Genomic DNA, 14521 nt, shown 5'->3' with positions numbered 1-14521 from the left:
AACAACTGCGAAGAGGCTTGAAAACGCTCCGGCTCGAGGGCTGACCATTCCTGCTATCCAAAGGCTGGATGAAAGCAAATCTACTTGGACAAACATGTTGCCGTTGCGTACGTTGTTCTCCTCTTCGAGCTGGCGCACGTACCTTGCACACGGGAGACCTCTTCAAGCACACGGATCTTTGAGATAAGATGATCCGACATCAGACATCGAAAGCGGACGAGAAGGGCTTGCAGATTCACGGATCAAACCGTCAGTTTATTTATATTCGTCCATGAGATTGCTTTAGCATGTCGTGAGCCCCAGCACAAACATCCCAACAAAACTCTGAAAGAAACAAACCGTTGCCATCGTACAGAGGATGGGCTTGTTATTCTTCATGCTGACACAATCTCAGATCGGAAGTGCCGGTACAAAATGTAGTGGTTTGTTCCTTCTCCCTGGAGGTCGGGGGCGAAGTCAAAACACAGTGGCCCGAGCGAAGTTATTCAGCCACAGCGCCGGGTCAGGTGGCAGTTTACCTCGTCAACGAGCAACCAAGCTGGGCCTGAGCTGAGGCTTGCAGCTCCAGGCGTTGACATGAATCAAGACGAGATTGTGTATCAGAGTACATCTACAAGCTCTATCCAGAGTCATCAGTATAGTAAATGCTCGAAAACATGGTCCACGTTGCGTTGCCACTTGGTCTCGTACAGATTCAGAAGCCTCTCGGCAGGTGTCACTCCTGTAAACAATTTATAGTTAGCGACTGATTGGTGGCAAAGGAAACTGTGAAATACTGCTCTCTCTCCGCCAAATGAATAAAGCTGTGAAGATGCTGAATACCTGTTCCCACCGTTTCCTCAACCTCTCTCAAGAAACCAACCTCCTTGTACCCTCGTCTTTCTAATCCATTCTGCATTAGGACAACATAAGCATTACAAACAGCAGTTCTATGGACTTGTCCTTTCTTTATAAAAAGTAAAGAAAAGGAAGCAAAGGGAAAGTAATGTACTTACCTTGGCCAATTTTAGAACTTCTTCAGCTAAATCTCTTACATATCCGTCACGAAATGGTGTTTTAAAACCAGTCACCGGTACCTGATCAAATATAACACTGTAAGACAAACAAAATTTGCTAAAGGTAGTTCTTATCTACTACTACACAGCTTCTGGTCACAAAAGTCCATAAACTCAATTGGGCTGTTGGAATTGTGAGAAAAACCAAATTCTTAATTTCTCATCAACAATATTTCCTATCAAATGGAAGGTCGGAGGGCACAATCATCTATTGACGATACCTTCCGTCTTAGCATCTCTCTTTCCTCCTTTGTCCAATCAAAAGTCATGTCCAAAATGCTTTGTAACGATTCCTCATCGTATAACAGCCCAACCTGTACATAAGCAAGCATAAGTGGAAGTCTGGCTCAAATTTCTACCCAAAAAATGAAATAAACTAATAATGTACAGTAGCCACATTCATATTAACTACTGGCGATCAGAGTGTACAGAAATATAAAACAAAGACAAAGGGAACATATAACAAACCCAAAATGCAGGCAAAGCACACAATCTCCTCCATGGGCCACCATCAGCACCTCTCATCTCAAGGTATCTCTTTAACCTAACCTGCAAGCAGAATACAACAGACAAGTTAGTAACTAGAAATGATAGGTGCAATCATGTAAAGGGGTAAAGAGTAAACCTCAGGAAAAATTGTTGTTAGATGGTTCTCCCAATCATTAAGGCTAGGCAATTCCCCAGGAACTTGTGGGAGCTTTCCTTGCATAAAATCCTGCAGAATCAATACATATCGAATGAGATTTTATTAATGAAAACCAAACACTGTGTCTTCCAAATGTAGGCTTCATATTTTTTTAAAAAAATTAACAACTACATAAGTAAAAGGACATCATAGACAGAAAGAGACCCGAAATGACATTCCGGTGCAGTCAATATACTTCTTATTTCGATACACAAAATACATAGGGACATCTAACGCATAATCCACATATTGCTCGAATCTGCTCCCAAACAAAAACTATTGTTAGGATCATTTCATATGTAAATATCTTCGAGTGAAATGAGGCTATCAATCAAATCACTTGCATTCAAGGTGGGGGAAACTTACCCAAATGAGTCATCAAAGACAAAAGGGAGCATCCCTGCACGGTTGTTATCAGTATCTGTCCAGATATGGCTGCAGATAATGGTAATTGCATTAACAAAATAACAACTACAGATAATGAAATAAGTGATGTATGTTGTGAAGGACCATCAAGTAATACCTCCTTAAGCTGAGAAATCCATTTGGCTTTCCTTCTTTAAAGGGAGAATTGGCAAATATTGCTGTTGCAATCTGTTAAACGAACAAACCAGGATTATTTGAGAACAGCAAATAAATGATGACAGAAGATAATAAAAAAAATACCCACAGGCTGCAATGCAAGACCAGCGCGAAATTTCCTTATCATATCCTGTTCCGAACTGAAGTCAAGATTAACCTGGATGCAGAAGAGTGAACATCAGTCAAGATTATCATAATACAAATCAGTTAAGTTCTCTAGTGAATCAACTTATGTCATAGACAGTTTCAAGTCTCTTTGAGATGATCTCAAACAGATAGTAATAATATGTTTCTCTTTGTGAAAATAGCACTCCACACATAAATACAAAAAATATACTCACCTGCACGGTACATGTCCGGAACATCATATCGAGGCCAAGAGTACCAACTTTAGGCATGTAATTCCTCATTATTTCGTATCTTCCCTACATAGCATAATTGTCTTTGTCAGATTTAAACAGTTCGACTATGTTGGATATTAGTATTTGAGCAAGACTACAATGCGAATTATCAGTCTTTTTTTCTCAACTCATGTGCTGGATAACTAGCAATTTCATATTGTTGTGTCAAGCAATGGGAAATTTACAAAAAGACGACATTTCTAGTGATACCAGTGTCAAGAATGCTACGACTGAAAATCAGAACAAGTAGTTTTCGAGAGAGAAAAGTTCAGAACAAGCAGTCCAGGAACAAAGCAAAGTTCAAAAAAAGTAAGTTTTACAAGGTTAAAAAACAGAATTACCTTCGGCATTATTGGTATATCACTCAGTGCCCATTTTGGCTGAAAGCCAAGTCCAAGAAACCCTATTCCCATTTCCTCTCCAACTGCTTTGACCTACAAGAAGATGCAAATTTTGAAGTCCTATCCTAATAGCACAGAAATGCATAAATGTATTGCGGAAACAGTAAATCATGGTATCATTATACATGGATCGCACCAGACTAAGATAGTAAATTGCAAACAGGACATGAAATGTTCTGATCATTTTCCAACAAGACTCTAGTCAGTAGGAATCATGAAACTAGTGTGCCCATCTGAGTACCAATTTTCTTGCAAAGACAAACAAACAAACTCCAACAAGACGCTCCAGTTAAAGGCATAGTCCTTGATAGAATTATCAGGGCAGGCAGGCAGGAATGTAAATAAATATTTGGTTTGCAATTTGAGTTTGGGATTTGATAATCTTCTGGCAAAAGAATAGCCAGGCATGTATGATCTCACAAGTAAAAATACACACAAGCTAATATATAGCAAAATCTGCTAGACGCTACACAAGGAATGTCACTATGTCGGAATGAGAATTTACCTGATAAAGATGTGAATTGACCTCTGCACATGTCTGATGTAATGTTTCAAGAGGAGCACCACTAAGTTCAAATTGGCCACCAGGCTCTAGTGAGATGCTTTGTTTTCCCTACATCCATACAGATAAGTCGAGTTACAAAGATGCAAATAAAACCTGCAGTGCCCTTTTGTTTGGCTGTAGCATCTTAAAGTATGAGTGGGAGTGAGCCATTGAAATGCATGGATGTTGTCCTTTTGCATTCGAACTCAATTTTTAGTGGATGGTAATACATGGCGCATTCATAAAAAAAAAAGGAAAAGAGCAATGCAACAGTACCTGCTTGAGCCCGATAACATTGTCACCTTCCATTATCTTGTCCCAATCAAATCTCTCGGCGAGCCCCTTCAGTATGTCACGAATCTGATCATACTTTATAGGGCGCAATGTGTCAACTTCAAAACCGAACTTCTCATGCTCCGTGCCAATTCTGTAAAAGGCATACATTTACTTAGTGGATAAACTGAACAATCAACTGACATATACTTTTTTTAAAAAAGAGCAAATACAACGACAGCTTAAATAAACACCAGAATAAATTGCCAATGCTGAAATAATTTGAACTCAGCAACCAGATAAAATGATGGTCAAGTAATCACACTCACGAGTTCGTCCTACTACAGTGTACACACACTGCGGGAGACTTATCACTACAAGGCACAAGCCCACCATACCATAAAAGTTGGCCACTCGGCAAGCACATGAAACCTCAATTTTAGAGGTAGACAGCATCACTGGCTACAAGAATGCATCACATCTAGAGTACCAAACAACCGATAATCACACCACCACGTGAAAACGTTCCATCACTAGGAGAGTAACAAAAGGGAGCACAGTGAAGCATCTAATTCTCACCTCCAATTCTCCTTTGGCTTGCACCCGGAGACGAGGTACGCGACGAGGTCCTCCTTGGTGAGGGGCTCCGTCATCTGCACGGCCTCCTCCGTCGGGGGGCTCGCCGCCAAGGCCCCGCCGCGCCTCCTCCCCCTCCCCGGGAGCCCGACCGCCGCGAGCCCCGCCGCCGGGCGGCCCCTCCTCCCCGCCGCCGCGGGGCCAGCGCCATCCGGCGACACCCGCGAGACCGCCAGCCGCGACGCCACCGCCATCAAATCCAACGGCCAACTGACCTGCCAAAATTCACCATCCCGAAAAAAAAGGAAAGAGAGAAAAACAAACAGAGAGGTGAGCGGAGGGAATCGCGCAACCCGATACGCGGGCGCCAGTCACCGAACCCAATCCACTCACCTCGCCCGCGTGGGTGGCCGGGAGGCTAGGCTAGGGGTAGGGTTCTTCCTTCTTCGCCGTCCGGTGGTGCCGCCCTGCCGCTTCCGCTGCGAGAGCCGACGAGTAGGAAGAGGGAGGGAATAGAAGGCAGCTTTGTGGGATGCGGGCTGGTTATAAAAGCGGTGAGGTGGGGCCCGGCCGTCAGCGGGAAGCCGGGTCCGCGTCAGCACGCCGCGTTGAAGTGCGCGCGGCCCCCATCAACCCGCAGGTGCGGCAGCAGCCGGGGCGGCGGCGAGCCGGGTGCCCGGTGAGGTGTGGTGTGACGTCACGCGTGGCGGCCCGCTGATTTGGAGCGGCCATTAACTTCCAAATAAAGGGGATTTTTTTTTCTTGAAGTGGTGGGTGAGTTTGGGACTGGCGCCCTAATGATTCTGCTGTTTCACAATTCCAAATTCCAAATTTGATAGCTAAAGTGAGGGGAGGGCTGCCGCTGCTCCGATGATTCCACTAGCTTCGCTGCTTCACTGGATCACTGATGACGAATTCCGTGATGAGATGTTGCCGGGTGAGATCCTCTGCGGTCAGATAGCAGCAGGCACACATCCATCATTCCATCTGCTGCTGCTACTTGTTTTTTTTTTCTTTCTCCATGATAATGCTGTTGTTATTTCGGAAAGATACACTCTTAGTACTTCTTGTAAGTGCCGGCACGCAAGACACGACTGCGACACGCACTCTCTCTCTCTCTCTCTCTCTCTCTCTCGGTAAGGATGTCAAGCTTCTGAAGCTGCTGCGATGGCACTGCGGTGCTTGGCTTGGACAACAGGACAAGGACCGGATTTGGGGATATTCCGCGGTGAGGTTACTGATGCCTTGGCGATCCAGCAGCGGCGGCGGCGACTGATCTCGTCCGTCCGTCGTGGTTGGCGCCGGCACGCAATTTGACGTCCTCGATTCCTACCTACTCCCTCCTTCCCCGTTTATAAGGCATACACGTATATCAAGATTCAAATTTTCTCATCTTTGACCAATAATTTGACTATTAAATTTTTGTTTTTATAATGCAAATTTCATATGATTGGATTCATAATCAAATATAGTTTACAGTGATTATAAGTTTATAATCAAAAGTGATATAATATATGATAAATAAATGGTCAAAATATTGTTTAGAAGACCGTGTCATGTTCCACCATGCCTTATAAACGGGGAAGGAGGGAGTACTTCGATTCCGTGTCCTTGTAGTGCGACTGGTTAGGTAGGCTAGACGTAGCCCAAGGATCCAATCCTGCACGCGTCGCCTAGCCGTGCAGGATATACACAATACCTGCATACGCCTTCAAACTGATCTGACCCGATGAATGAATAACCACATGTTGTTTCACACTCAGGGTTTACATCGGCTCATGTAACCACATATCTTCGCAGAGTCGTCATTGCATCTACCGATCTACTCCCGTTGCTGCTGCCCACCCACCGAGAGTGCTCATTCGGGTTACACAAGCCTTTCCATTGTTTCAGGCACCCACTCTTGCTCAGGGTTCCCCTAACCGTTGGGCACCGGTCCGGTTTGGGCCGGTACCAAACCGGCCCAAATTCAAAATTCAAATTTGAATTTAAAAAAATTAAAAATTCTCAAAAAATTCCTAAAAATACTTCAAGGTGCGACGAATCTAATGGTGTCATATTTTCTCAAAAAATCATTCGTTTAACATACTTTTCGGGCATTTAAAGTTAAAACAAAAAAAGAAAAAAAAATGAGACGGCCCATTAAAGCCCATTTGGTAAACCGGTCAAACCGGCCGGTATACCGGTTACACATGCGATTTTAAATTTGAATTTAAATTCAAACCGGCCGGTATACCGGTACGAACCGGTTGAACTGAGTTTTTTGAATTCAAATTTGAATTTGACCGGTTTCTACCGGTAACCGGTCAAACCGGTCCGGTAAACCAGAACCGGTGGGCGCCGGTTCGGTCCAAACGGACGGTTAGGAAAACCCTGCTCTTGCTGCACCGCATGATGAAAATGAACCTTGCGCATTTTCATGGCCAGGTTCAGCCTCCGGTACCCGTACTGGACAGCAGGTCCCATGCACATGATGAACATCAGATGGAGCATGTTGGCTTTACAATAGTGTGCTTCTTGATCCCTCTCGGACACCCTTTTTTTTGCAAGAACACCTGGGATTTTTGTGCCGTGTTATTCTATGTATGTACTGTATTCGGGAGGCGGAGGAGTCGAGGGCCATGGCCGCACAACAATGATAAACAATGGGGTGGACATTGTGGCTGCCAAAATCTATTTGCAGGTGTTCTTTAACCCCCGCGTGCCATCCGAATCTTTGCTCTCTCCGAGTCACGCACACGAGATTATATTATCTCTGCATTTCGCGTTCTCCATCTCCCCCTCCATTTGACCTATTTGATCATTGTCTGCATTAATTGCGATCCATCTAGGCTGATTTCTTTTTTTTTCGTCTCGCCATTGAAATCATAATCTGATATAGCCTTGTTTAGTTTCTAAAAAATTTTCTACGGTACTCGTCACATCAAATTTTTGAACACATGCATGGAGCATTAAATGTAGTTGAAAAAATTAATTAATTACACAGTCTAACTGATTAGTACTAGACGATCTTTTAAGTCTAATTAGTCTATAATTAGACATTAATTGCCAAATAACAACGAAAGTGCTACAATGTCAAAAGCCAAAAAAATTCACGAACTAAAAAAGGCCATACTTATACAGCTATAATGGTAAGCGGAAATTTCAATTGTGAACTTTGTGCTTCGAGTCGACCATGTGAAGTAATCATTTTTGACGATGATGTTCTACATCAGTTTGGTTCTATCACAGCATGTGGTTTTTTTAGAGGATGGTTAGTTGTGTGTTTGCCTATTTGGGCGTCCTGCTAATGGCCTGGCCCAGCACCAGAGGATCTGCTGCTGACAGCCTGGCCCAATGGGGGAGTGCAGGGTCGATCGCACGCAACGGATAGCATTGGGCTGCTTCTTATCGGGCCACTCTACGACGGATGGTCCTTTTCGAAGCCCATGGGATGGGATTACCTCGAGCACAAGGCCAGATGCACCCCACCTTCCTTGATGAAGAGAGAGAGAGAGGACTATATTACTCGCCAAAATAACGCCATCTCTTCTCTACTACTAAAAAAGTCTAAGAGTGACTTTTTTTGGTTCGTCATCCGAATATTCGTTCGAGATTGGTTCGTCCGTCCGTCCGCTGCTCCGCCTCTCGGTCTCCCCCGCTCGCCCGACGGTTCCATCTCTTCCCGTCTCCCCCACCCTCGCACTCGGCCCGACCTCCTCCCCCCCCCCCCCACCCCCGCGTGCTGCCGTCGCCCCCAACCCCGCCCTCGCCGCCGTCGCCGTCTCCCCCACCTTGCTGCCGCCCTTGCGCTCTGCCCGCGCTCGACTCCACCGGCCGACGAAGGCCCCTCCACCGCGCAGATCCAACCCCCCGCCGGTACCTCCGCACGCTCGGTCGGCTGGGGCGGCGCCTCACTCCCCTTCGCCCAGCGCCCTCACCGGTTCGCGCGACGCCGGCGCCGCGTCGCCGCTCGGCCCCGCCCGCCCCAACCCAGCCCGCTCCGTCCCGGCCGCCTTGTCGTTCGCGCTGCGCCGTCCCGGCTGCCGCTCCGTCGAGAGGTCCGCGCCGCCGCTCGGTCCCGCTCGCCCTGACCCGACCGCCGCGCCGTCGTCAGATCCGCCGCCGACCCGCCCCTGGCACTCGCGCCGGACGCGACGTCCGCGTCGCCGCTCGGCCCCGCCCGCCGTGCCGTCCGCGCCCTCACCGGATCGCGTGCTCGATGGCGCGTGGCCGCCGCCGCCGCCTCTGCTCGGCTGACCGGTGCAGGGCGGAGGGAGGTCGCGCGCGCGGCGACGGGCCTCGGTGACGAGCTCGCATTCGTCGCCCGCTCCACCGGTGACCCGCGCCTCAGCTCTCCCCCCGACCCCTCCCTTGGATCCCATCTCACCTCCGTGGCTCCGTCCGTCACCAAGCTCCCTCCCTTCCTCTCTCATCTCCCAGATCATCTCCAGCCCCAAGCTCCCTCCCGTTCGATGTCAAGTGTGAGTACCTGCTCTGGCTTTTCTCATGGATCTGACACTGCTACTTGTAATCCTCTCGTTTTCAGTTTCTGCAGGTTCAGTGTGCCTCCACAACTTGGACGCAGAGCAGTTCAAGGAATTTCTATGGTGATGAATTTGCTCCTTGAGTACAAACTGTGACGATGAGCAGAGGTATGGAAAAAGTGAGATTTAGATGTTTTGTGCCCCGTGGATAATCAAATTAGTTCGGCTATTGATTGAACTCATCAATTAGCAAAATAATTGATTGGTCTATTGAAATATCGAAACACCAAGAGAATGTCATGTGACCAATTTTATTCTCCTTCCTGTATCAGGATGGTAGAAGTTATCCACCCCTTATCAAATAAGTATATCCACCCCTTATCAAATAAGTATAGTAAAAAAAATTTATTGGTGGAGCTTTTCAGTTTCACATAGAAAATCTGCAACACGAGGACTTTTGAGCATCTAGCAGCCAGCATAAGCTCCTATTCGCTAGCAAGGTGGCATCTAATGAGTCTTTCTCCATTGCCTGCATGAACAATCAAAAATAGCTCAGTTTCTTTGGGTTTGTTGGGTTTATCAAACTGGTCCCATGGAGCATAGAAAACCTCCCTTGCATCAGTTTCAGGAAAAGTTTACTTTTGATGCCAGCATTAGTAATTTATAACAACGTTCTCTCAAAACTGGTGCGGTGGAGCGCCAAAAGACAACCTAATGATTTTACTATAGCTATTTCTCCATGTTTTCAGGAATTTTATGCATTGGGACGTGCCCTGAGCCTTCATTCATTACCTAAAAGTAGGAAAATATGAAGTGGTTCCATATAATCCAACATGATCTACAAATGAGTAATTTATCATTTAACAGAAAATGATCTACATGGCCCTTCTGTTATTATTACTCATAAATTTAATGCACTTTTTGTTCAATCGATTTGTCTGGATGCAATTACCACATAATTGCTGCCTCAGAGTGTTCTTGGAATCATTCTTGGAGGTGGTGCGGGGACTAGATTGTCCCCCCTGACAAACAAGCGTGCCAAGCCTGCAGTTCCATTGGGTGCCAACTACAGGCTCATTGATATCCCTGTCAGCAATTGTCTCAACAGCAACATCTCAAAGATCTATGTGCTGACACAGTCAAGAGCCTAGGGAAGCAACATTGGAGGTTACAAGAATGAAGGCTCAGGGCACGTCCCAATGTGGATTTGTTGAAGTGTTAGCCGCGCAGCAGAGTCCAGATAATCCAAAGTGGTTCCGGGTATCTGTACTAATGTTGTGTGTTCTCTGATTTTCTCTAATGTGGAATGTGCCATTTCAGTAGCATGCACGTCGGGGGTTTCTAATATGAGATTTCAGCCTTATTCTGAGACTAAACATAGAGTGAAACAAAGGGATGCTGCTCTGCTCATTTTGCATGAATTTCATCGGGTATATGAAATAAAGGGGTATATTTGATGTGATTATGCACTGCATGAAAATATATCATTTCTACTTTATATGCCTAACTTTGCTGGACAATTGTGTGACATAGTTAAGGCCAACATTCTATTTTTACCGTATCTATGGATCCTACTGTTCCCTGTTACGATGCATCTATTAAATCCATGTATTATGATAACCTTACTTACGATGCTTGTAGCAACGCACGGGCATGATCGTTCCTAATTTACGATGCATCATTTCAGTGAACTGATAGATGTCATTACTTTGTTACTATAGATCCTGTCATTCCTGAAGCATATATTCAATCAGCCAATGCAAAAAAAACACCTATATCTCAATCAACCAGTCGCAGGTATCACTGAACATGGGGCCATGCACTTGCAGGAAAAATATGTGCTCCATTGCAAGTTGCAATACTACAATGGCAAGTCCAGCATCTTTTCCACTTACATGATCCTCTGATTGTTGATGGATCTTAATGTGAACACACAGTTCTTTTCAAAAAAGGTCCACAATGTTTTCATATTCTGTTGTACATTTATTTGCATATTTAGTTGCCCTTGAACATTAATATGTTATTATTTTCCTTTTATGAGTCCAAATTTGACCAACATTCGTGACATGTATTTTGATGATAGTCCTGGTAATATGTTCGAGCACTACTATTTATCTTTGGTCAATGATCTGTTTATTGTGTGAAAATTATGTTTGATGACTTCTATTTATCTTGGATATTCACATATTTTTTATGATTTTTTTATTACCAGTGGCAAGTGGCAACGCACGGGCATTCACCTAGTTACTAAAAAGCAGACTAGCCCCACCAGTTCACCACCAACTAGGCACACAGCTAATTACTAGCGCGTGAGGACAAACACGTCCGCCACTACTTTCTTAGCAATAATTTAGCATGTCCAGTTAATCTTTCTTTAATCAGGACTTACCTGTTACCACAACCTACCCCAATTCGCCAGCACACAGCAGGTAACTCCAGCTGAGATCAGCTATTTCAAGCATACTAATTAAAGCAGTTGGTAAAAACTTCAAACAAGGGTTTGTTTGGTTGGCTACTAAAGTGTAGGCATGACAATCTTTTTTTAACAAAATATTGGAAATTTTAGAATAACACCTAGTTAGATGAGCTACATTTTGGATTCCAACCAAAATAGTGCTAAAATTTATAGATTTGCCCACGTTTTGACAATGCCACATTTTAGTACCCAACCAAGCAGGCCATGAGATACTTTTTTTTTAAAAAAAAGACAATATATAGAAAGGTGAAAATCAGCTAATGCCCCTTGGCTTCTAACCGGAGTATTTCTCTAGAGGAAAATTACCACCATTTCCCCCTTGACTTTTTGGTTGAGATCGATGAATGGAACACATGCATGGATTTACAGTTGCATCGATCATTGGCGTCCAATGTACGTGACCGGTGACCCGCTTGCTGCCTGAATAGAGAGTAAGCTTGACCTCGAGCGCCGTAGCCAAGTCTACGACTGATAAAGGTAGAATTTATGTCTCCCGTTTGTCGTAACCCGTGAGTTAACCTGATGGAATTAGCCGTACCTTTCGGATCGACGTGACACTCCTTTTGTCGGCGTCTCTGAGAATTCAGCAACCTTTTCATAATTTCATTGCTGTGTCTCAAGATTTCCCGCGGCTGAAGATCGATGGTGTCGCGAAAGGTCCGTAGTGTCTTGGTTCCAAGAGCATCAGTAGCATTTTAGGTTCTGGCTTCGATTCCACATGAAAACGAATATTTTGGAATTTAACGACTTTGTAAATTCAGTGGTATGCGATGTTCTTGTCGACAGCGAGGCGTCTATGGTGACTTCGTCAATCTCGAGGATTTGCCGGCTCAGTCTTCGAAAATACTAATAAGAGTAGGGTTTGTGTACATATATTTATAGAGGTATCAGTGTGCGTGCGTTGTGAGTGTCTGCGTTGTATTGTGTAATTAAAAAAATCGATGGTGTCACACGTTAGTGCATGCGTGTCGATCTCAGTGGGATCCTATGCATGCATGTATCGTGTGTCCCAAACCAACAACGCCTCGCAAGCGCAATGCATGGATCGGAAGTCCTCAAGTTTCTACAGACAAATCCAAACCTAGCCCAAATAAGAGCTTCACCGGAGAGGGACAAGCAGGTCATGGCGAATTGGCGATGCCGGCCATCCTTTTCATCCACATCACTACATCAGCGTGTGACTTATTAGTGCCCGCAGTCTTGCGAAACATGATGAACAATGCTCTTTTGGATCATTGTAATTATTAGTGCACGACTTTATTCTACTTCTTTTTCTCGATCGAGAATATAAGTCCCTCAGAATGTTAGATACCTTTAAAATATCTAATGGTTAAACACAAACTTATTTGACTTTCCATTCAAAGTACTTTGAAGTCACTAAACCTATTAGATTTTGAGAGTATCTTATTATATTTATAAAAATATTTTAATAGAAACAGTGGGTTGAAATCGCACTTCAAGAGCTGTGGAAAGGATAAACAACAGACTACCCTTTTTTTTTGAACTGTGTACTAATTACTACTGCATATACTTTGACACGCGAAACATGTGCTATATACTGTTGCATCGTCCATCCACATCCTTTCTGACCACTTGCTGCTTTAACACAAAGGTGACCTGGACTGCACTATTACAGCCATTGTATTTGTCACTAGCTGTACCTTTCAATATTTGTCAGTATTTTTCAATAGAAAATTCAACAGCCCATCCATCCGCATTTGGAAGAATTTTCCGCCAGACATCGCGTCGGAGTCGATGTCCATAAATCTTACCGTGCCCACTCCTGAAACGGCCACAAGTGCAATCGAAAAATCCTCAAGTTTTTCAATTATTGAGGGATTTTAAGGAACATATATACCAGTAGAAAACTGTCCAATTCGGAACTCCACAAGAGAGTGACAGCAGGCAAAGCAGAGCAGGGTGATGCCTGCAGATGAGCATCGTTTTCAGCTGCCGTTCTAAAGTGAACGATCTCGATCTATGTATAAGTTACTCAAGCGTAACGACGCGATCACTACAATCTGGTAGCTCATGCGTTTTTTTTTTCTTTTATTAGTGCGTGGCTTTACCTACGCTAGAAGCTAGATCTTTGTGAGCTGGAACGATGTAACCACTGCTTGCTGAACATGTGTGGCGCACTCGAACGCACATGATGGCAACACCAAACAATGTTTTTTTTTTCGAGAACAATCAACAACTAAGTGACTAACAAAGTCTCAATATATCTGCGGCAAAAGTTTTTGGCTTTTCATTAACAACACAAAAGGTTTTGATGTTCATGGCGATCATATCGCTGTGACTAACGCGAATTGGCTTGTAGTCCAATGGTAGGACGGTCCAGTGGGACACTACCCACCAGAGTTCAAATCCTGGTGCTCGCACCTTTTCCTGGGATTTTCCTAGGATTTACCGGTGTTACACGTTAAGTGGTAAGCGACGTTCCCGTCGACGACGAGACGCCAGTGGTGACTTCGAGAATCTTCAGATCTGCCGGTGCTCAGTCATTCGGAGGTGCTCATAGGGGTAGGGTTTGCGTACGTGTATTCATAGGGTGTGAGTGTGCGTGCGTGTTGTGGGCGTCTTCGTTGTACGGAGGTGCTCATAGGGGTAGGGTTTGCGTACGTGTATTCATAGGGTGTGAGTGTGCGTGCGTGTTGTGGGCGTCTTCGTTGTACTGTGTGATTCTCAAAAAAAAATCGCTGTGACTAACGACATATATGTTTCCAAGGAAGAAATTCGAAAGTTTGGTAGCTTGAAGAAAACAATCCCGAAATATCGGGGCTAAGATTGAACTGAAGTGCTCCCACCAAGCGCCTCACCGTCAGCGAACAGTGTAGAAAGTAGAAACGCATGCCCGTGAGCTGGACGGTCCCTGTAAACGTTTTCCGGCGTTCGTGGTAAAATTTCCCGGCGCATTTGCTCAGGCGGCAGTAATTGACGCATGGCGTTTTCTGACCGCAGCAGCATGCTCTGTCCTAATTAACCTTTTTATTCTGAACAAATGCTTTTTTTGAGGTTATGCTATTAATTACAATTGCCATGATTTGAGATACACAGTTATT

The 14521-nt window shown here is 44.8% G+C and overlaps 1 protein-coding gene and 1 long non-coding RNA gene across 6 annotated transcripts; one reads left to right on the top strand and one right to left on the bottom strand.

Moving 5' to 3' along the window:
* Nucleotides 1-227: 227 nt before the first annotated feature.
* On the bottom strand, nucleotides 228-5069 carry LOC120697344 (glutamate--cysteine ligase A, chloroplastic). Its single transcript, XM_039980521.1, has 16 exons — nucleotides 4911-5069; nucleotides 4521-4792; nucleotides 3945-4095; nucleotides 3630-3737; nucleotides 3065-3157; nucleotides 2664-2747; nucleotides 2411-2479; nucleotides 2264-2334; nucleotides 2107-2175; nucleotides 1906-1999; nucleotides 1681-1770; nucleotides 1524-1604; nucleotides 1277-1369; nucleotides 996-1076; nucleotides 823-892; nucleotides 228-721 (listed from the first exon to the last, which is right to left on the bottom strand). Exons 2-16 carry the CDS (start codon nucleotides 4769-4771, stop codon nucleotides 633-635), a joined length of 1494 nt encoding a protein of 497 aa, XP_039836455.1. The 5' UTR covers nucleotides 4772-4792; nucleotides 4911-5069; the 3' UTR covers nucleotides 228-632.
* A 3024-nt stretch (nucleotides 5070-8093) lies between these two features.
* LOC120697343 lies at nucleotides 8094-11108 on the top strand. Of its 5 annotated transcripts, none has more exons than XR_005684444.1 (3): nucleotides 8103-8980; nucleotides 9046-9151; nucleotides 9713-10486. It is a non-coding gene; the product is annotated as an uncharacterized LOC120697343 (long non-coding RNA). The 5 variants fall into 5 exon arrangements; XR_005684443.1 differs by having other exon boundaries at nucleotides 8136-8980; nucleotides 9733-10486; XR_005684441.1 differs by adding an exon at nucleotides 10705-11108 and having other exon boundaries at nucleotides 8740-9151; nucleotides 9733-10243.
* Nucleotides 11109-14521: the final 3413 nt, after the last annotated feature.

The sequence above is a fragment of the Panicum virgatum genome, chromosome 3K (assembly GCF_016808335.1).
Source record: "Panicum virgatum strain AP13 chromosome 3K, P.virgatum_v5, whole genome shotgun sequence".
NCBI lineage: Eukaryota > Viridiplantae > Streptophyta > Magnoliopsida > Poales > Poaceae > Panicum > Panicum virgatum.
This window is presented reverse-complemented; position numbering and strand designations above follow the sequence as displayed.

Bases quoted from the DNA above. Each gene is read 5' to 3' on its own strand.
- LOC120697344 (XM_039980521.1), bottom strand. From the start codon at position 4,771: ATGGCGGTGGCGTCGCGGCTGGCGGTCTCGCGGGTGTCGCCGGATGGC. The intron at 1,370-1,523 runs GTTTGTTATATG...GCTTATGTACAG, and splicing joins GTGCTTTGCCTGCATTTTGG to GTTGGGCTGTTATACGATGA. The intron at 722-822 runs GTATTCAGCATC...AATTGTTTACAG, and splicing joins TGAGGAAACGGTGGGAACAG to GAGTGACACCTGCCGAGAGG.